Here is a 23,611-nt window from a genome sequence, read left to right as displayed (position 1 = left end):
TTAGCGTGTGTGGCCTAGCTACTCTGAAAATGTAAGCGTGTCCAGCTGCTAATAGAGCCACTGAGAAGCACCACCCATTTAGCCTGCCAGGCTGTGAGACAGAGAACCCAGTACTGTGCCAGGAAGGGAATGTTAGGTCTATAAAAACCAAGGGCACAACACATGGCCAGTAAACAGAAGTCTTTTATAAGCCCTCTTTCCGAGGGCAGGTCCAGGCATTTCACTGAAATTATAACAAGTGAAACAAAGGTCGCACGTCACTTGCTGCTGCTGCTGCTTCTTGGCCACTTCGCTGCCTCTGCCAGCCACCGACTGTTTCTTCTCTGCCTTGAAGGCAGCCAACTGTGAGCTGACACCTCAGCAGACTAACTGGATTCACCAGATGGTGGAGCAGGGCGCAGCAGAGAAAAGAGTCTCTCTAAGAGTCACTGTCCAGACACTGGAACAGAGCATTGTGAGGAAGACAAGACAGAGTGAAATGGGTCCACTGGCCCAGAAGAATCGGAAGTGTGCACTGAAGCCCCCAGAGAGGGGTGAAAAGAAAAACTTCAATGAAGAAGGGGTAGCTGGTGGCGTCTCTTCCCTGAGATGGAAGTTACTGTGTGAGAGGAGCTGTGAGAGCCGGTGGACACATGCTCACAGTGACAGTGCGGCTGGCAACTCCAGACGCCTCCACAGAGACGTGGCATGAAAGGGAGCAGCAGACACGGAGGACTTCACTGGCTGGTGGTGAGGACAGAGGACTTGCCCTCCTGCACGAGAGAGTAAGTGGCCAGGAGCCAATGTAGAGATGGGGCAGCTGAGCCCAGCTTGTCTGATCCTGGGGCAGGCCTGCTGAGATTCTCCATTACTCTGCCAAAAAGTGAGGCCGGCTTGCTGGGATAGATTAGCACAATTTGGCACTCTGTCTCCACAGGTTATCTACTAGTGAAGCCAGAAAGCATCCTGAAGTGGACTGTTTTTCTACCCTCCTTTTTTTCTTCTTCTTTCTCCTTCATTGTTTTTATACGAGCATGAGAGTGGCTCCTAACCTCTTTGTGGGTATGGTTTTGTTCTTCCTTTTTTATTCATCTCTCTTTTCCTTCAGTCTTCTGCACCAGTTTCCCAAAAGTGGTTTGTGCTCTAAATTTACTTCTAATCTCTTTCTCTTCTTCCACTTCTCTATTTTCTCCATAATCTACTTTTAAATTTTAATCCCTGAAGGAAAAATTGACACACTAAGGACTTACATATTGCAAATAATTCTCTAATTTGTTTTATATTTTATTATAAAATCAAAAATGTAGGTCATATGTTAAAGTTGCAAATTAAGGGTTAGCTCAGTTTGTCATTTTCTAGGCTATCTTTGATGCTACTGGTGCCAGTATAGCCAAAATTCATGTAACTGTTCTAAACAGCTGTTGGTCCTGGTATTCCATGACTGAGACTGACTAAGGGTCACAGAACAAATGGCGGCACAGTGCCAAAGAACCAGGGACGAGGCCAAACAAGCAGCAAATTCTCATCTCCAACAAACTGAAGAGGTGAGATCCTCCAACAGACTGAAAACCCAGAAAACAGCTATGCCTGGAAGATATCAAAGGGTCCTAAATACTAGCAATAAAGCAACCCACCATAGGCAACTGACAAGCATCGCCCTAGGAATCAAATAAAAGGAGAAATGAGCAGACACTTAAACAAGATGCAACCCCAGACATCCAGTTCACCAAAGGCAAACTCAGGGGGCCAATGAAGTCGGACAACCCAAAAGCCCCCACCAGGTCTCTCTGAAGTGGAAACAACAAAGCAACTGAATCAGGCTCTGGGAAAATAAATAAAATCAGAAATAATCTCTCAGATAACTACAGAGATTGCCAAAATATACACCATGCTTAGCTATGTTAGGGCAAACACATTATGGAAGTTCAGCTTAGGAAAGAAATGGAATCCACAAAGCAGATGCAAGCAGATATCCAAAAGAATAAAAACTCCACTGAAAATATTTGAAGCAAATTAGGCCAATGTGAGGACAGAATCTCAGACACTGAATACAGGCTTGCAGTTAGCAACCAGGAAAAGAAAAATTTCTCAAAAATAACAAGAGACCATGAGAAATCCATCCAGCAGCTACTAGATCAGACAAAGAATAACTTAATGACTGGAGTTAATGAAAGAACAGGAGATACTATAAGTGACATTAAAAAACCTTCACAGACATCATGACAGAAAACTTTCCTGGTAAAGAAAAAGAATTTGACATACAGAAAAACGAGGCACATAGCACTCCAATTAGCAATGATCAAAAAAAAAAAAAAAAAAAAAAAATCTACAGCTAGGCATAGCATAGTCAAGATTCCAGAAATTCAACACAGGAACAGAATCAAAAAGCTGTTAGACAAAAGCAACAAATCACCTAAAAAAGAAGGTCCATTATACGTACAGATGACTTGTTGGCACAAACTCTCAAGTCAAGGAGAGCTTGGAGTGAAGTGCTCCAGGTTGTAAAGAAAAACAACTTTCAACCCAGGTTGATGTAGCCCACAAAACTACCTTTAGAAACTGATGAAGAAATAAGATAATTCCATGATAAAGAACACTGAGGTAACTTATGACCACCAAACCAGCATTCCATAATATTCTGAAGGACATTCTAGAAAGGGATAATAAGGAATACAGCTCCATGAAACCCAACAGGAGAAATTCACCAGGGAAGGCAAACAATTAGAAGGGGGAAGAAAGGCGGGATGGTCACAACAGGAAAATAACATGACAAGGGTAAGTCAATATGTAATGTATCATCATTGTTAATAACCATCAATGTTAATGATCTCAATTCACGAATCAAGAGACAGAATGGCAGGATGACTCAAGAAGCAAGATCCAACAGCGTGCTGCATACAAGAAACACATTTCATTCAAAAAGAAACTCACAGACTGAAAGTCAAAGGATGGAAAACAATACTCCATGGACAGAAACCCAGAAAAAAGCAGGAGTAGCTCTTCTATTTGCAGACAAAGTGAGTTTCAAGCCAAGACTGATTAAGAGAGATAAAGAAAGTCACTACATTCTCATAGAGGGAACAATTAAAGAGGAAGAGATAACAATCATAAATATATATGCAACAAATACCAGTACACCCAACTACATAAAACATTACAAATGGCCTTAAAACATCAAATAAGCCCTAATATATTTGTATTGGGAGACCTCAACACCCCACTGTCACAAAGACAGAACAACTAGACAAAAACTCAATAATGAAATATCAGACCTAAATCAAGCTTTTGAACAAATGGACCTAGTAGATGTCTATAGAGTGCTCCACTCACAACATCAGAACACACATTCTTTTCAGCTGCACATGGGACATTCTCCAAAACAGACCATATACTGACTCATAGAACATGCTTAAGTAAATGCATAGGAGCTGAAATTATCCCCTGTGTACTATCGGATCAAAGTTCCAAATTTATTCATGGAAGCAAGCAGGATACCAAAACCAGAGAAGGACCCAACTAAGAAAGAATTACAGGCCAATCTCCCTAATGAACACTGATGCAAAAATCCTCCATAAGATATGGGCAAACAGGCTGCAGCAAATTGTCAAGAAGATTGTATACCATGATCAAGTGGGATTCATCTCAGGGATGCAGGGGAGAGTTTAACATACGTAAATCCATAAATGTAATACACCATATTAACAGAGTTAAGGACAAAATCCTAAGATCACCTCAATAGATGCAGACAAAACTTTTGACAAAGTCCAGCACCCATTCATGATAAAAACTCTACAGAAAATTGGAATAGATGGTCTTTATCTCAATCTAATAAAAGCCATCTACAACGAACCAACTGGCCAACATAGTACCTGAACAAAAACTGAAACCTTTCACTCTAAAATCAGGAACAAGATAAGGATGGTCACTATCTTTACTCTTATCCAACATAGTCCTGGAAATGTTAGCTGGAGCAATTAGATAAGAGAAAGAAAAGGAATAAAGATAGGAAAGGAAGAAATTAAACTATTGTTATTTGAAGATGACAAGATACTCTACTTAGAAGACCCCAAAAACTCCACCAAAAGACTTCTAGATTTAATAAGCAAATTCAGTAACATAGCTGGTGGTTACAAAGTCAACACTCAAAAATCAATAGCCTCCTTGTACACGAATAACAAATTCACAGAGAGAAATCAGAGAAACAATACTTTGTACAATAGCATCCAAAAAACCAAAACACGTAGGAATCAATCTAACAAAGGAGGTTAAAAGACCTCTACACTGAAAACTTCAGTACTCTGAAAAAGGAGATTGAAGAAGATATTAGAAAATGGAGAGACATCCCATCCTCTTGGGTAGGAAGAACCAATATAGTGAAAATGGCCATACTTCTAAAACTGTTATTTAGATTCCATGCAATTCCAATCAAAATTGCAATAGTATTATTTCACAGAATTAGAGAAAACAATCCTAAAATTCATCTGGAACCAGAAGAGACCTAGAATAGCAAAGGCAACCCTGGGCAATAAAGACAAGACAGGGAGGCATCACAATTCTTGACCTGAAATTATACTATAAAGCTATTGTGATAAAGCAGTGTGGTACTGGCAAAAAACCAGACCTGAAGATCAATGGAATAGATTAGAAGATGCAGAAACAACTTTAGACACACCAAGCTACCTTATCTTTGACAAAGGTACCAAACATGTTCACTGGAAGAAAGATAGCCTCTTTAATAAATGGTGCTGGAAAAAGTGGCTCTGCACACATCAAAGATTCAAACTGGGTCCATTATCTTTCATCATGTACTAAGCAAAAATCAGAATGGATCAAAGATCTTATTATTAACACAGAAATATTCAATCTGCTGGAAGATAGAGTAGCTAAAATTATTGAAGACACGGGTATAGGCAAAGCCTTTATGAACAAAACCCTGATTGCACAGCAACTATAGCAAAGAATCAACAAGTGGGATCCCACCCTACTGAAAGAAAAGCTTTTGTACAGCAAGAGAAACCATCACTAGAGTGAAGAGACTGCCCACATGGTGGGAGAAAATGTTTGCCAGCTGTTCCTCAGACAAAGGATTACTATCAAGAACATATAAAGAACTAAAACAAAACAACCCCTAAATTAGTCCTCCCAGAGTTAAAGCCTTAATCCAAAAATGGGCATTTGAGATGAATACACTTTTCTCAGATGAAGAAATAGGAACAGTAAATAAATATGTGAAAAAATGTTCATCATCACTGGTCATTTGAGAGATGCAAATTAGAACAACACTGAGATTGAACAACTCACCCAGAAAGAATGACTACTACCAAGAAATCAAGCAATAACAAATGCTGGAGGAGGTATGGGGAAAAAGGAACCCTCCTCCACTGATGATGGCAATGCAGATTGGTGCAAAGATTGTGGAAATCAGTGTGGAGATTCCTCAATAGACTAGAACTAGAGGTTCCATCAGATCCAGCTATTCCCCTTCTAGGTATCTTCTCAAAAGAATTAAAATATCATACCACACTGATGCATGTGTGCACAATTTGTAACAGCCAGATTTTAGAAACAATCTAAATGCCCATTGACTGTGAAATGGATAAAAAAGATGTTTGTTTTTACACAGTCGAGTACACTTAGCTATAAAGAAGGATAAACTGGATACTTACTACCTAGTAAATGGATGCAACTTGAGACCATACTTTAAGTGAAAATAAGTAACACATGTGTAAACACTGTATTGTCTTACTAGTGTGAGAAGCTGAAAGAAACAACATAAGTATGTGTGTGTATATATATGTATATGTATAGATATGTATATAAAAAGTAGCTAAGATAGTTATACTACTGACTTCTCTGAATTCACTGAAGAGAAGGGTTTGTTTCCGTATTGTTTGGACAATTGAATATAGATGTCTTGTACTCTGGGTGAATGATTTGGGGGTGACAATGTGTAATGTACATATAATATTGCCCTGATCGATGTGCTTTGAAGTTTTGCTTTAGTTTTTTTTCCTTCTTTTTCTCTTTGAAATGAAATGGATTTGAAAAAAAAATGCAAAACAAAGAAAAACCAGGGTCTACTCCACACACAGGGTTCTGAATTTATTATCAGAAATATCCTTCATTTTACTTTTTTCCCAAAGGGCATCAACAAGGATAGGTGGTTTAATCACTATAAAGGATGCAGTACAATGGTGACACTTAAATGTCCTAGAATTAAATATCATAGAAAACAAGAGTATCAATGTTAAATTTCCCTAGTTTATAATCTTTGAAATGCTATTACTGGCATTTTCCTATCACCCTGAAACCCCTTCCACAACTTTACATAGGGAGTTACAGGTAGAAAGAACTGACATGAGAAACCCTGGTGTTTTCATTCCCCCACTGGACACACTCAGTAGCCTGTAGGTCTCAAAGGCAAGACATTCCTGCAAATGGTGCCCACAGAAATACTGCAGTGAACTAAAGACTGAAGAACTAGCTCCTAACAACAGGAAGGTATGAAAAGTCCAAGAGTTAGGAAAGAAGTCCAGGAGAAGGGAATGGAAGAAGCGGAGGATGAAACATCTAAAACAGGCCTCAACAAGAGGCACCCCAAGCCTGTCCCCTAGACTATGTACTGATGTGCACTGTGGAAGCTCTTAAGCTTATCTGGAAATAAGGATTTCTGTCCTCAACCTGCAAAGGATGGCAAAGCTTATTTATTATATGGATCTCATTGAAGGGCATATTTTGTTCTGTTGAGACAGGGTCTCACCATGTAGTTCAAGTTGGCCTCAAACTTGCAGAGATCCTTCTGCCTCAGGCTCCTGACTGCTGGGGTTACAGGCATGCAATACTACATCTAGCTAAAAAAGATGGATTTTGTGGGGAAAACAGTTTTACTGTTATGATCAAAATGAGCATGAAATATGTAAAACCAAGGAAGGATAAACAGTAAAAATTACTCCCTGTTGCAGTTTAGTTCTAATTTTTGGGTTTTCTTTCTGTGTGCTCTCCTAGCTTGGATAACTTCTAGGTACCATTTTCAAGACATTTTCTTATGAACTTCTATCTTTACAGTCTGGGTTCCAAACTGAACCTGCCCTCCTGTGACTCTTGGTCAGTACCTCCATCTCAATGTTCCCTGACACATACATAACCAACAATAAGCACATACAATGGTTCCTATCCACAGGGATCCCAAGGCTGCAGAGATGGGCAAGACCTGCTCCTAGTTGTCAAGGAACTTCCCATGTGTGGCAGAAACAGCTACAATACACCCAGGTTTCACTGTGCTCCAGTTAAAATGGAAATAAATTGTGCCTTATTTACTTTAGTATTTTAAAAAAACAATAGCTTAAACATAAAATAATACTGGGCACAGTGATGTGTACCTCTAATCCTTGCTACTTGGGAGGCTGATGCAAAAGAGACACTTGAGCCAGGAGTCTGAGGGCAGCCTGGAAAACACAGCAAGACCATGACATAAACAAACAAGGACACAGCACTGGAAAGGTCTTGAAAGCCAGAAAGCAAGAACATTTCTTATTTTCAAATCCAGACTCAAGTTAATCTGAAAATACCATCTTACTATATTTGTACAAACAAATAAAAGAAAAACAAATAAACACGAAACATACAGCAAAATCCGTATCCCCGATATATATAAGAGTTACAGCTGAAGCCGATTTGGAAAAATCAGGCTCTCTTCATTCGCCTGCCTTCCCTTTTCCTTGTTTCGTCCCATCCTGGACTATCTCCTCTGCTCCCTTACTGCCACCACCGCCACCCCCCCCCCCAATGTATCCCTTTAATCAGAACATGAGGTTTCCTCCCCACTTAGGACATACTGTTTGTCTTGAGACTTTCTGACTTTGAAGAGAATGGAAACTGCTAAGGGAACCAAGAGTATACTGTCACCGAGGAATTGTAGACCAACATGGACAGCGCAAAAGTTTTCAAAGGATGAATCTACACACGCAACACGCAGAGGCCGCGATCTGACAGTTTTCATACCCTTCTGACACTGTGCACATCCCTCTGAGTGTGAGGAAGTGTGCACACATGTGGCGTGGCTGAGCCTTACACACCAGATCACGTGCATCAACATGGAAGCTAGTGAGGCAAGTGACTTGGTGAAAGTTTATAGTACTAAGTAATGAAAACGAACTGAAACATGTGCTTTTAGGGTAAGATTTCAGTGCCTTCTGCCACAATACCGTATTGCCACAATTATTTTCCCTAGAAAAGGGGGAAAAAGTTCATGCATAATGTTAACTTGTTTGTTGTCTAAATGGTTTACATAGGCTATAAATATGTATCTTTCTAAAAATCTAACATAATAGTCTTAAGTGATTAAATTAAAAAAGATTACATAAAAAGCTTTCTTTCCTATTTTTATTTTTAAATTTCCAAATGTTACTACCTTGAGACTTCCAGTTTCCATTCTCTTTAAAGTCAGAAAGTCTCAAGGCAACTTTTGAAAGCCAGCCAGGAAGATAATCAAATTATCCAGATAGGAACGGGTGGTGAACACTTACAGAAGCAGCCTACTGAATGCTTAATTGGTATTAACACTGACAAATAGGAAATACATTCATTCTTTAGCACCACAATCCTCTTAAATGAGATTATAGCATAATAAATTATACATTATAAAAATTAGTTCTCAAGGTTTTCAAAGAATGACAATATATGTTCACTAATGTTAACTGATAATACAAATTCCAGGATAAAGACTGAAGTGTTTTCTGCTCTGAGAACCCACATTTACAGTGGGTAAACACGGTGGGGGGTACTTCACATTTGAATTCCATCAATAGACAAGACTCCCAAACATCTCATTGTTTGTGTGTTGTAAGTAGAAGCAATTGTGAACACAGAACACAGTAAAAGCTTTGCTGCAAATAACTGAAACTGTCCAAAAGAATGAGCTTGTTGCTTTGTGTTCTCCCAAAACAGCAGCGAAACCTGAGCGCATCCTCAGGGCTAGGAGGGATAAGACAATGAGGCATTGGGCAGCACGCTAGTGACCAGCCTCCCAGGGAGGCGCAACAGGCTGGGCCGTGGGGCACGGCAGGCGCCAGGCCATGGCAGGCAGCAGTTTCCCAGGATGCCATTATACCCAGGCTGGCGGTGGCCCGGTGCTGTCTCCCTCGCTGGATGCTGGACGGCTGTCTCAAGCAGCTGCCAGGCAGCCTGTCGTATCTCCTGTCCTTTAAGATGCTGACAGTGAGAAGATATATGCAGAAGGTGCTACCGCCTCCCAGCAGATGCCCCACTCCAGAGCCTCTGCGGCATCCAGGGCCCCCACTTCTGGCTCCAACATGTCGCAGCTCCGTCCTCTTGCAGAGCCGCCAGTCGTTCAGGCCAGCCTGGCCCAGGCCGTCCACCACCCCAGCTGGGCAGGACTGGGTGATGCCCCTAGTAGAGGAAAGGACCTCTACTAGGGGTGGAGACAGTTGGTGATAGAACCTTAAAGCCCTGATTATCTAACTGCAGCTGACAGTACAGCTCCTCCTTAGAGCCCCTCACTTGGGTCACAAACATTTTCACTTCAGGAGCTAGCAACCATTAGCATCACAGGCACTTTTCTTTTTGAAAGCCAGCCAAGAGAGTAACAGCATACTATGTACTGGCTGCATGCAAACAGCTGGCTGCTGTACCACACGGCTTTCATTTACACTCATTTCTTTTCCTGAACCGCCCCTAAGCATTGGTGGACCAACCCAAGCTGTAAAATTCTAGCTGAGTCCCACAAGTAGATGACATGTGTTCAACTTACTTTCTTGCCTCTATCTAAAAAAGATCTAAGCAGCAAACACTGCAATGTGTTAATCAGAGCCTGTTTATGTTGTAACCTGCGTCAGGTGCCACTATCCTGTTCTGTAAGCGTTGTTACCCTGACCTGTGTTTCAACTCTCGTTCTCCTTCCAGAACAGTAATTTGGTCTCTGAACCAACTGACCCTTAGACTGTAAAACATTTGCTGACCACTAATTGTAAAACACTTGGTCCTGGGACCAAATGGCCCTGGTGGTAAAACATTTTTTGCAGAGATTAACTCTCTTTTTGTATATGCTCCCTCCCCTTTTCCTCTGCTTTACTGTCTTTACCTTTAAAAAACCCCAGTAACCTAACCTGGTTACACAGCTCTGCAGATTCCAATGCAGGTTGTGTTGCTGGGTACCAGCTAAAATAAAGTGCTTCTTTTTAAAGACGTCTTACCCCCTTTTTTGAACAACATCTTGGGGCCTCGTTTTTGGGGTACAACCGCTTACGAATGTACAAAGTAGCCACCAAAACAATTAAAGGCTGAAGGAAAATTCATTTTTTGAAAAACATAAATGCTCTCTAAGTGTTTCAAGCTGGAGTTATTCTGCAGCCTTGCAAAAACATAATCTGAAGAGAAAATAACATGTCAAAGCGGCATTCTCTGGAAACATACATGTAAATCACAGCACAAATGCAAATACTAACAGCCATCTGACTGTCAGACTTCCTGCCAGCTGGCGAAACAAGCTCCCATCCCTTTCCCTTGGAGCATTTTCTGAGAGGCCAGTGTTTATCTGCCAGCAACAGTGCTTATTTCTCCCACCTGCACCAGGGCTGGGAGGAGCCCTGACCAGTTTACCTGGCAGAAGCTCTTCCACCACTGGGCACAGCTGACCATGTCTTCAGCTACTATCTGTGATAGAGAAAAGTGAGTTCTACTACAGGCCACATCCGCTCACAGCCAGAGCCGAGCTGCGTGAGCAGTGCTCCTGCACCACGGGCAGCCTCTTCTCCTGTATGGCTCCCAGTTGCTTCACCAGCTCTGAGGACATTTCTAGCTAGGGCACTGTCACCCTGATTGCTCTAGGCATGCTTAAGAGCTCCCAGAACATATTTAAAGTGCAGTCACAACACTATCTGCTAATGGGAACAATCAGCTTGATGCCGGAAATCTTACTTTTAAATTGGTAGCCCATTACACAATGTCTGTTTCTGCCTTAGCTTGACTGAACTTCACTGTAACGTCAGCATTATTAAACCTTGCTAATGCACGATCCAGGACTTATTTGTGAAGGTCAGTATTAAAAGTCTTGGTAAGTATTAGAAGTGATAGTTACATCCCATCTTACAACATGGGGTAAATGCTGACTTCAGTAACGTTGCAATGACAATGAAGCCTCTCCATGACACCTAGCTAAGGTAGTAATGACATGAAAGTGATGCTAAGCCAAGAGAGCCACATATGCCATTAGGCAGTATGTGTTGTATGAACAAAACAAAAGCAACTGTCTAGTACTACAAAAGTATATACACTTTTATCTATATCCAGCCAGGTATAGTAGCACATGCACATAATCCCAGCACCTGGGAGGCTGAAGTAGGAGGACTGCGCAAGTTCAAGGCCAGCCTGGGCTATGCAGTGAGTTCAAGGCCAGTTTGAATTACATGGCAAGACCCTGTCTCAAAGAAATAAAATAAAACAAACAACAAAAACTGATAAGAAGGGTGTGATCTTTAAACCTAGCACTCTGGAAGGCAAAGACAGGAAGATCAGAAGTTCAAAGCCTAGCCAGGCAATTTAGCATGATATTGTCTTAAAATAAAAATAGAAATTAGGGCTGGGGATGTAATTCAGTGTGAAGGTCCTAGGTTCAATCCCTGGTATGAAAAAGTTAAAAAAAAAAAAAGTCAAATCTATAGGAAAGGTGACTCAAACTCTTCTGGAGATATTTACCGTCTTAAACTTCCCCAAGAACACGGACACTTGAGAGAAGAAGGATCCATTTGGGAAGGACACAGGAATGAAGGTACCAGGCTGCAGTCCTTTCCACTGGGAGCAGTGTGCTGTCTCACTCTTCGGGATTAGTCCCTTATCCATCCCTGCTGAGAGGTCCACTCTAAATTCTGCTGACCCAGCATGCACACTTGTATTCAGTGTAGCCTTTCAGTTAGAAGGACGTATTCATGAACTTTAGTTTTCATTAGTGAAATGTGCTTATGCAGATTAAATACAATGAAAGTCTATGTATTCCTTAAAATAAACTGAAAAAGGTTTGATTTCAAGCAGTGCTTTAAAGAGTTTAATTGCATTAAGAAACATGGTTACGCTTCTGAAACACACTAAACAGATTTCACCTGGACTTCAATTCATCAACTAAATTGTGCCATGAAAAAGAAAAGTTTATACGCAACTCCAGGAAGCACAGATGAAATCCCAAAATACTACACACAGAAGTCACAGTGAGGAGGAAGCTTTCTTGCAGTTTTAGATTGCAGTTACTTAGAGACCTGAAGTTTCCTTTTTTTCCTCTCAGCTTCACACAGTGTTTCAAAGATGGGCGCACGCTGGTTACATACAGTCTCCAAGTCCGAGTCAACAACTCTCCCCACACTTACTGAACACATACTACAGGTAGAAGGGCTTGTGCTAAGCACGAAACAAACGCCTCATTTTCAGACTCTTACCAAAGAGCAGTGTCTTCACTCCACACTGACGGCGAAAGCTAGCATCCCACGGGAGCTGTGGCTGGAAGTGAATTAGGCCTTTCCAATCACCTGGAGAGTATGTCACCACCGCCAGTCACAGAGAGTGCTGGTGCTGCCTTACAGCATCATGGCATCCCAGCAGTGCCCACCACAGCCAGCACAGGTAAACGGAAGAAAGAGATTAGAGGCCATGAGAGAATCAGACCTCCCCTTTTAGATGAGAAGTGAAATGTTGCTTGGTTTTCTTCGTTAAGCTAGCAAGGAAATCTGGATGCTTTCTTCATAGGTTATTTTAGATTTAGCCGAGAGGTGAGACTCTAAATAAATGGAAAGAAGGGAAGCGGAAGAACACTCTTCCTGGTGCTCCAGCTGAGAAACACTCGGTGCTGAGCTGGTGGGTCTGAGATGTCAGTAACTGGTCTGTCTAGCTAGGACAGAGGCGGACCACAGAGCAGAGGAGCGAGGACTAGCCAGACAAGGCTGGGCCTGCAGAAAACTGCATCCGGGCACAGGAACATGCAGTATCCGCAGCATGTCTTGCTTTTTTGGGGGGTGGGATGACAGGGTCTCACTGTGTAGCCAGGTGGCCTCCTGCCTCAGCCTTCTGATTGCTGCAAGTTTTTTTTTTTTTTAAGAGCAGAGTATGTTTATTGAGGGAAAGAAAGCTTCTGAGCGAGACAGAAGGGGTCCCGAGTAGGTTGCCAAAGATTTTGTATTTTCTAGGGATTTTTATAGAGTAAAACCACGAGGAGAGGCGAGGTGAGGTGAGGCGAGGCGGGTCTATACAGTGGGAAAACTGGGAACTTACAAGGCAGACAGACATGAGGTGGGATACAGCTATGGTCAGCAAGTAAGTTTAATTGTTCAGACAGAATTGACCCAATGGGGAAGTGAGTCATGTAGCAACCCAGCACTCTTACAGATCAGTGACTGTTCCTGTAGGGGTTGGGATGGTGACTCCTGGCTTCTCAAGGTGATCCAGACTTAAAGGATTATACTTAAAGGTGTGGTTGCATTTGCTTTGCCTTCTGTCTCGAGATCTGGCCCACAGCAAGAGATGTGTCTTCTCCAAGGTCACCAGGCATCTGGTCCTCTTATGCCAGCTTCTTCAAGGGTTTAGCCCTGTCTCACTGCCTATAATTTTTCTAATTAGCTCAGCTGCCTATAACATTCCCCACTTAAGAAGTATCCCAAACTGCCATGAGGGAGAAATGGGCAATGACCAGTCTAGCTGATTGGCTGTCAGATACTCTACAGAGCTTCTAACTAATGGCCCTCAGTAGACACCAGAAACGTTCATCTTGGGTGGGCGTACAGCTTTAAGTCACTGTATTCCATTTTGGATCTAGGGGTAGGTAGGCCATGCATGCATGCAGAGAAATACCAATTGGCTCTTTTTCACCAATGAGTATCTTTCAGTGCTTAAGAATGCATTCCAAAGGAGTAAGGGGCTTTGGCACTGAGCTGCCCATGTCTCTGTACAATGATCTCAGTGGAAGACCTTCAAATGATATAGAGGAACCAAACTCCCAACCTACTATGTCCAGAACAAGTTCGTGTTCTCCAAAATCGAAGAATGAATTTTAGAAACAATAGAGGTTAAGAGCAGAACATATTTATTGAGAGAAAGAAAGCTTCTGTCTGAGAGACAGATAGAGGGGTCCCGAGTGGGTTTCCCTGACTGCTGGGATTATAGGCATGTACCACCATGCCTAGTCTTGAGGGTATCTTTTAATCAATGAAAAGAGACAGAAAGACCCACCTGGCTGTGACACCAGAGGCTTTAAAGGAGGACGGATGGTATAAAGCCAAGGCTTTTGTTTGGGAGCCAGGAATCAGCTTATTTTATACTTATTACACAGGTTACATCCAGTTTTTGATATATTTTTATCCATATAATTAGGATTTCTGTTTTTACACAAATTTTCTATGTATATTGTATGTGTGTGTGTGACACTAAGGAGTAAAATGAGGGGTAAGAAAGTACTCTATCACTGAGCTAAATCCCTGCCCAAAACACTACTTATTAAAGACTACTGCTTTCATACCACAATTTCACAGAATTCATTCTCTGATTGTTTTCTATTTATCTAAGCAGTCTCAGGATCGTCCTGTACCAAAAGCACTGCCAAAGACACTCAGGAAAACTGTTAATCAAGTGGTATCACATGAGAGCGTTCGAGAGCGAAGGCTGTTTTCTCAGTTTTTCAATAAGCACCTTGGACTTGTGAACTAAGCTGTTTAAACCTTATTAGAAGCTGTTAAAGACTATCCTGCTGACTGTTTCAATGTAGGACGTAACTGTTATGTTTGGTTGTGAAGTGCTTGCAGCTAAACAGACGTTCTCAATGAAAATGAATATGAAACACACACACACACACACACACACACACACACACACACACACATTCATACTCACACACACATTTTTTTACAGTTTTTTGAGACAGGGACTCACTCCGTAGTTCAGGCTGGCTTTGAGTTCACCATAAAGTTCAGGCTGGCCCGAACTTGTGGTGATCCTTCTGCCTCAACTTTGCAAGTGCTGCAATTACAGGCACATGCCACTATGCCCAGCATGAATGTATATTTGAAGAGATATCACAAAACTCTGTCAGTTAAATTACTTGAAACAGAAAAATGTAACATGTAACAAAACAAGAGAAACATGGCAGTTGAACAGAAATATTTTGTTTTCTTCCAAAAATTTCCCTAAAACCACAGTGAAGAGATTTCTTAAAGTATAAATTTGTAAGTGCAGAGAGACTGGAAAAGTAGCATGGGGGCTGTGTACATTTTGGGAGCTGGAAAGCAAATGAACAAGTGGTGGTTTTTCTTGGAAACCAAAAGAAAGCTACCACATGGGGACATAAGCAATAAGACATAAGCAGGGGAAAACCAAAGTGTCCACATGGGCTCAGAACAAGGGCTACCAGTCAGCCTGGGTGGCTACACTGGTTAACGACAGCCAGTCAGCATCTCATACCTCCTGCAAGGATGTGTATGTACCTAGGAGACAGCCTGGGCAAGAGAGAGAAACAAGTTCCACTGCACAGTAGTTCCAAAGCACTCAACTTGATGGGCCACATGGACCAGCGCACAGGCCTTTACCTGCTGGTGTGACAGAAAAGTAGCTATAGTGGCTAATGCCATCTGCAGATGCAAGGAAAATAAAAATAAACAGAGGAAGCCACCAATTTCTAAGTCTACCTAAAATGTAAAATGGATCACTCTGTTTCTGTTACATGTATATACTGAATATGGACCGAAACATGTCTACTTTTATTCCTCAACAGCAAAGTCCCTTGATTAAAACACTTAGGCTGGGATGCAGCTCAGTGTTAAGAATGCTCACCTAGTATGTGTGAGGCTATAGTGAGATTTCCAACACTTAAAAAAAAAAATAAAAGTAAAAAGAAACCTGGTTTTTACCTGGTTGGAGCTTGCTGGGATGCTGCCCCGCTCCAGGAAGGGGAGGAGGGCTTGCCCCTGCAGGCCCGGCACCCTGCACTGGGCTCGCGCTGGTCAAGGTCCCTGCAGGTAATGGCTGGCCTCTCTTTAACAGCTGCTTCTGTTCTTGCTGGCGGAAGCGAGGGGGCACCTCACGAGGCAGGTAACGGGAAGCAGCTGGCTGCTGGCCACTGGCAGATGCACGTTTGCCATTGTTGCTGCTGGAGATAGTGCTGGTGGAAGTACTGGTACTGGTACCGGCTGGTTGGGGCTGGCTTGAACAGGTCTTAGTAGGTTCTGGCACTAAAGAGAACAAGAAGAAAAAGCACCCAAAGCTTTAGTAACCTCTCCTTAAAACCCAGCCCAAACCAAAGAAAATATACAAAACAGTATGATTAACCCCTCCCCTAGACAAACAAAACATGAGAGCAAAATGATAATGCAGTGGTTTGGAAACAGAACTGGACTAAATTCTAGAGCTGCAGGTTGAAGACCCAGTTTTCCTGGATATAAACTGGTACTTTGAGCTCTGAAGCCAACTGCCACAGGAACTTGGTGTACTCATCTGAAAAACCAGGGTGATAAAGGTAGATTACAACAGCAGTTGGTTACGATCTGGGCGTGCGTTCAGACCACCCAGGGGTACACAGAAGCCCAGTTGGCTCACCAAGCCCCAGGCTTTCTGATCAGCTTCACTGAAGGAGGAGAATGGGTTGTTTGTGTTTCCAGCAAACTGTGAAGAGTTGCTGCTGCTGGTAACCAGACCACCTTGCTCCTGTCCGTTACTTATACAAACCACAAGATGCCCAGGCCCCTATGAATTTATATTTGCTTTAATTCTGACAATGAATGAAGTAGCTCTTGTGCATTTTGGGATTTTGGCTCCAGCATCTGTGAAGAAGCACTTGCAGCATGCGGCACTCTGCCCAGAAAGTGACCGCATGAGCCAGCGCACGTTGCCGTCAGGTGCAGCAGATCTCAGTCTCAAGAGCTGGTCTTGTTCTCATTCTAAGTATTATCATTGCTCTGCACATTGCATTCACCGAGTCACAGGAATTCTGTTACAGAGGTCTCTTTCTACTGAAATTCCTTTTCTTTTTTCTTGTCTTTTTGAGACAGGGTCTTGCTATGCAGTTCAGGCTGGCCTTGAGCTCACTTTGTAGCCCAGGCTGGTCTTGAACCTCTGATGATCCCCCTGCTTCAGCCTCTTGAGTGCTGGAATTACAGGCATGTGCTACCATGCCTGGATCTAAATGTTTTTGGTTTAGTAGTTAAGTAAAAACTCACATACCAAAATCAGTATGATTGTGTGTATATCTTTCATGTACAACTAACATCATAAAAATATTTTAAGTCAATTCTGTGGGGGGATCCCATGAGATTTGATTTTCTTTACACTGCCAACTCCAGTGCGCCTATTTTTGTCTCTCAACATAAACTCTGCACCCTGCCAGGTGAGCCACTTTGTCTGCTTTAGTTTCCTAATGTTTGTGCTTGTTTTTAATGCTGCCTATCAAGTCTTTGGTCCTAGATGAAGCTACTGTCTACTGACAGAAAATCTTTCAAGACAACTGCACAGCCATACATGCATGGTCCTTGCTCTCCATACTTCCCATCAATCCCACATGCTCATGGGTCAGTGCTTCAAAGACTTCCACCTTTGAGCCTCCAATGCCTTCACCCCCTACCCCAACCTCTCCCCATCCCCCAAAGATAAACTGGACTTCATCCTAAAGAAAATCTAGTAAGCAAAAATGTCCTCCCAGGTCTGCCAGTACATACACAGGACTACACACATTTCCTGCCTCTCACATTTGTTAACAGCCATCTACAGCTAATACTGCAGGCCATCAATTCTAAGACTCACATTTTTCATAAGCTAGTGTCACTTACGTTTGATGTCTAATAATCTTTCTTAGTGGTATGGGAGGTACCAGCGTGTTAGCCAGGCAAGACAAGGCAGTGCCCTTCAAGCTCTTTACGTGCGCTGGGTTTTCAGCTCAGAGTAGACTCAGACCAAAGCCTAAGACTGGACCTCCAATTAAACACTGTTTTACAAATGTTATATGCTGCTGAGCCAAAACTTCACTATGAGATCACTGAGTGCACAAAAGAAAACTGGACACACGTGCTTGTGCTAGAGGCTGGAGCAGCACAGTTCCAACTGCCACCTGGCCCAGGGGCTGTCTTGCCATACCACAGCAGATCCTTTCTGACCAGTGTTTAAACTTCCTAACATCTTTACGAACAACAAGAAGTCACCTTTATCCTCAGCTTCAATTTCTCCTCCAACTACCTTTTCAGTCATCTCTCCTGACAAACATTGAGTCGAGGAATGCTGCCTCACTTCTGCCCCTTTATCTGCTCCTGGAAGTGGAACCATCCAAGAGGGCAAGAACTCCCTGGTCCTAAAGCCCCGTGACATACTCTGATCCTTACCTCCTGACTCCTAAAGACCTCCTCAGTGGCAGCCACTGCCACCTTCATGACGCACTGTCTTTCTGGTCCTAGTCCTGTCTTCCTGCTCCCTCAGGCGGGCTTCCTCCTCTTGTCTTTGGAAGTTTTGCTGCAGATTCTCTTTTATACTCAATATAAAAGAGGAGCCTCCTGGATCACCCAGTCTCCCATGGCTCCCTTCACCAATCCTACGGCCATGCTGAGCACCTGATGGCTAGCAGATATGGATGTCTTACAGGCACTGTGAAGTCAAGTCCCCTGTACCAAGCAGCTTCTCGATTAACCCTTTTAAGTCTTTCCCAGAGATTACAAATTTTGATGGAAGCAGCGGAAGGAGGAGAAAAAGTAACAAAGGAATAAAGAACTGTTACTGTAATTTTTCTTGTCCCAATTAATTACTGGTTCAGTCAGGTAAGAAACCATGCAGGAAGTTCTGCCCGCTCTTGCAATGAAACCTGGTTTCTCTTCTGTAGTAACTGTCACCAGATGGCCAGCTACTGTCAAGGTAAAAGTACTTTCTTCTGTTGTCCTACTTTTTAAAGACCACAAGTAAAGAAGATAGAAAACAATTTGGCAAGTACTTGGAAGCAAAACATTCTAGCTGACAGGACCCTCAGAATTGATCTGTGCAATGCTAATCCACAGTCTCCAACAGCCAAGACGAATGAGCCAAGAGAATACAGATGTGTCAAGTCCGGGGGCAGATCTCTGATCACCAGATTTGTGCTCTTTCATAGTAACACTGCTGCTGTCTTTATACATTAGGGTTTTTTTTTTTGTTTGTTTTTGTTCAGTCGAACTCACGACCTAGTGCTTGCCAGGCAGGCGCTTATGCTGCTGAGCCAAATCCCCAGCCCCTGCTGCTGTCTTGAAAAAAAGATCTAAAGGCAAATTCTGGGCTATTTTCCATCAGACCCATCAGAGGAGAAGAGATTCATGCTACAGTAAGTGGTAAGCAAATAAATAAATGTTACCAATAAGGCACTTCCCCTCGTCCCCATCAAATTTTCTTTCTTTCTTTTTTTTTTTGAGACAGGGTCTCACTATACAGTTCAGGCTGGACTTGGGCTTGCTTTGTAGTCCAGGCTGGTCTCGAACTTACAACGATCCTTGTGTCTCAGCCTCCCAAGTGCTGGGATTGCAGGAGTACACCACCACATCTGGCTAAAACCATTGAATTCTAAGACATCTGCATATGGCATTTTCCTGGGTCACCTACCTGATGCATTAGGTATACACTACATGAAAATTCTTCATTTTTAGAGCCAACATATTGTAAGCCAGTCTTCTCTTTCTCTCTCAAATAATCAAAGAAGAATTTATATCAAAGGCAGGACATATTTACTATCTAGCCTCTTTCAGGAAAGTCTGATGGCTACTGGTTTAGGAAACAGAAACCACTTGTACGATCAACATAAAAATCTAGTGGACAAAATTCCAGTAATGTATCCCAAAGTCTTGTGTGGGTGTTGTTTTATTTTAAAGTACAAATAATTATAAGTAACTAATTGGTTTCACATATCCTCTGTGATTGGTAAGAGTCTTCTTCATGATTACTGAATGAAAAGGGAAAGCAATGGTCTTAATCAAAACAGGAGCCCATCAAGTTTAGAGGTATCAGATATCATCTTAGATCTCCAGCTGACACATTACGTCTTATACTGAGCTCCACGCACAAGAGTCACCTAATGTTGGGCCTGTCTGGATGGACTGCCCACTTCTCCCTCCGTCCTTTAGAGATCCTTTTCACTTCACTGGCCCTATGATCACAAATACATTCCCAGTCTCATTCCCTGCCCTGGGATACTCCTCCCTCTGGGTATACGTTCACGGTTCTGAGTCTCTGTTCTGCCCTGAAGGCTACCCACTGCCACCCTTTTCTCTAGTCTGGCCATCATCTCTGCTGCCTAGGGGACAATGCTGCTTGAAAGATGCTTCCTTCAAACCAAATGTACCCAAAGAAGAGAAAGAATTTCTTGGGCTGAGTCAGGACTGTGTTAATTGCGGTACAAAGGCACAGAAGCATAAGACATGGCTTCTTACCTGACTGAACCAGTAATTAATTGGGACAAGAAAAATTACAAGACACTTAGAATATTCAAAGCCTATTATAACTAGCAAGTCTCAGACAAGTTTAGACAGTAAAGAGGACCATGACTGCCCAACATGGTGCCTGTGGACCGCAAGTGGCTATTGGGTGTGCATATCCAAATGGGACGTGCTGTAAGTGTAAATACATACTGATTCTCAAAAAAAGTTTAATACTTTTTCACACTGATTTTATGCTGGGAAATGGTAATATTCTGGATATACTGACATGAAATATATCACTGATAGTAACTTCACCTGTTACTTTTAAGCGCTTTTGAAACAGAATTACCTGGCTTGAGAAGAATTTACTGGCTCACATCTGTGGCTGGCATCATCATCATCATCTCGAGATGGGGTCCTGCTGTGTTGTCGGGCTGGCACTCTTGGGCTAGGGCAGCCCTCAAGCCACAGCTCCTGAATAGCTGGAACCAGGGCGAACCCACTAACCTAGCTAAAGGGAATTTGTTCTCTATTTATGCCTGTGTGTATGTACGTGTATATGTTGCTCAGAGCCTCTTACTTACTACATGTGCAGTCTACCATCAACCCAAACCCTTAGCTCCTTGTATTATATTTCTAGCAGAGAATGCTGGAATAACTTCTTCTTTTTTTCCTTTGAGAACAGATCTCACTATGTAGTGCAGACTGGCCTTGAATTCATGGCCATCAACCTGTCTCAGTCTCCTGAGTGCTGGGATTACAAGTGTGCACCACCATGCTTGGTTGACAGTAACTTTTTTTTGGTAGTAGGAATTGAACTCAGGACCTTACACTCATCAAGCAGGTGCTTATGCCACTGAGCTATACCCCTGGACCTTGGCAATAACTTCTTGAAAGAGATAAAAGTTTAAGCTGGTTTCTCACTGTACTTAAGTAATTGTTTCATAAAGACTGAAGTTATAACACAGATAGAGAAACCAGCAGTTATGATAGACCACAAGCTATTTCAGATGAGATTTTTTTCCTGTACAATTCTGTTCTACATTGTAGTATCAGCATATTGTCTCGCAAAGAGAAAAATATCATCAAGCATTAAATGAACAAAAAGACCAAAGTACCCTGAAGTACATAACATGAGTACAGTATGCTACATTTGCCCACATAGGAATTCTCTTAGTAATTTTTGTAGTTGCGCGGTCATCTCTACCCTATGGAAAGGCAAGAGATGTCTTGCTCAGCAAAGCAATGACAGGAGAAATGAAGAATTCTGGTCTGGCCAAGCTATACATCTAGGTCTCTGTTTAAACCAGTACTTCTTGGTTCTTTGAAAACAGTAGCTACTCAACAATCTCAAACGGTTAAGTGGATGATCCCAAATTCAGACTTAGTCTTACAATACAGATGCATCAAGTAGGTAGCTATTTTTGGCTAGCTATCTGCTCTTCAGATTGAAACTTCTTTTTCTTCTTCTCTTTTTGGCACTGAAGATCCAGATTGAAACGTCTAAATTTACTCTTTCTAAAAGAAATTGATTATCAGATCAATGCTAACATTCCTGTTCTTTAACCAGACCTGAAAAAAAATTAAAGATCTGAAAAAAAAGAAACACAGACCTGAATCTAATGCCCTGAAGGTTCACTCTGTAACCCGTCTTTCTACACATCAGTGTTTTTACACAGCAGAAACAGCAAGACCATGGGAATTATTTTTTTTTCTTTCTTTTTTAAAAATTTTATTTAAGGAGAAAAACAAAAAACAAAAAGGGTACAAGTTATACAGACTTTCAAAAAAAAAATAAACAGTAGGAAATCACTAGTTAATTACATATTGTCATCTTAGAAATAGTTGTTGAAGTTACAAAATTAAAGCATATAGAGGGGACTTTCAAACAGTGAGACTGCAAACAGTTTTGTTCAATGATCCTACAAAACTCAGTAATATGGTTATCTATCTTATACACTTAAATATATATGCAGTTATATCTTTTAGAGAACTTTCTTTTCCTTTCTTTTGTACAATGACAATTACACATTTTGGGTTTTATTACTCCCACAGTTCTAATTACTTTTTTTTTTTTTTTGAAGAAAGTAAAACCAAATGTGACATACCAGGACAGAGTCAGTCAAATCAAAAGGATGGACATAATGCATAATGTAAAAAGACCATGGGAATTATTTAAACGTAGTTCTGTTTACAAATCATCAATAAATTATTTTGTTTAGATAAGACAGCAATTACTTAACTACATAATTATTACAAAAAACTTTCAGCAATATGGAAATTTCAGTTACTCTTCTTAATAAAGCTTTTACCTTTTCTTAAAAATGAGGGTGACATCTACTGGTAAAAGATATCACTGTTTTATATGAAGGAACAGTTTTACAATATTCTAAGTAATACTTTTCTGCTTCAAGCTAAAAGTTTTAGATAGCCCTGTTCATAACAGGACCAGGCAGTTTATAAATTCTCACTATTACTTTTCTAAAAGAGCAGGTTCCAGTATGGACGGAAGTTCAGACCTCCCCATCTGGGCTTCGGAGGACTTCACTTGGAGCCCTTTTCAGATTTTATCCATCTCCCCATCTCTAAGAGACCAAAGGACGAGGAACTTGCCTTGCTAATCGCACTTCCTTTTTGCGTCTTAATAACTTTCCTCTACACATCTGTGGGGCCCTGAGCACCCTCGAGTTCCGGTCCTGAGTCCCGGTCCTGGCCACGTTCTCTCTGGTGGCCCTTGCTGTTTTCTATGGCCCCGTGTTCCTTTGACCCCATCACTGCAGCATTTGAGGCCCCCAATCTGTCTTCCCCTGTTACAGTACCCTGCTTCCTCCCTATGCTAACCTCTGCCTTCAGTCTGGGGTCTAGCCCTCCTAGCCCTGTCACAGCCAGGACCTGCAGAGAGCAGAATGAAATTTACTACCTTACTCCATCTGCTACTAAGAATTTATTAACCTACTACAGACTGCCGCAACCTCCCTGCTGTAATTAAAATATTTTTCTGTACTCTTTGAAATTCTGACACTCCTGCCCCCCTTGTCAATCTATGCCTCTGAGTTGATGGGTATCTGAGATAGAAGGTACTCATCCACTCAGCAAAGGGGGAAGACCAGGCTCCCCAACTCCAGGCAGTGTGTGCCACCCAGATCCAGAGGGGAGGGCCAGCCCGGGCTGTGAGTGCACCCACGGTCCTGGACATGGCGGTGGTGTGTGGGAGCCTAGACCTCGGTGCT

At 42.1% G+C, this 23,611-nt stretch overlaps 1 protein-coding gene across 7 annotated transcripts in view; it reads right to left on the bottom strand.

Moving 5' to 3' along the window:
• The window catches only part of Tnrc6c (trinucleotide repeat containing adaptor 6C), a 150,302-nt gene that overhangs the window by 62,091 nt on the left and 64,600 nt on the right, over positions 1 to 23,611 (bottom strand). For all 7 annotated transcript variants that reach the window (XM_063242025.1, XM_063242023.1, XM_063242026.1 and 4 more), the window contains one exon: positions 15,876 to 16,196. In XM_063242025.1, coding sequence (XP_063098095.1) covers positions 15,876 to 16,196 — 321 coding nt within the window. The remainder of the gene's footprint in view (positions 1 to 15,875; positions 16,197 to 23,611) is intronic.

Source organism: Cavia porcellus, unplaced genomic scaffold (genome assembly GCF_034190915.1).
Source record: "Cavia porcellus strain 051 isolate PalLab524CR breed Dunkin Hartley unplaced genomic scaffold, mCavPor4.1 scaffold_32, whole genome shotgun sequence".
Lineage (NCBI taxonomy): Eukaryota > Metazoa > Chordata > Mammalia > Rodentia > Caviidae > Cavia > Cavia porcellus.
The sequence above is the reverse complement of the archived record's forward strand: the minus strand, read 5'-3'. Positions and strand labels throughout refer to the sequence as shown.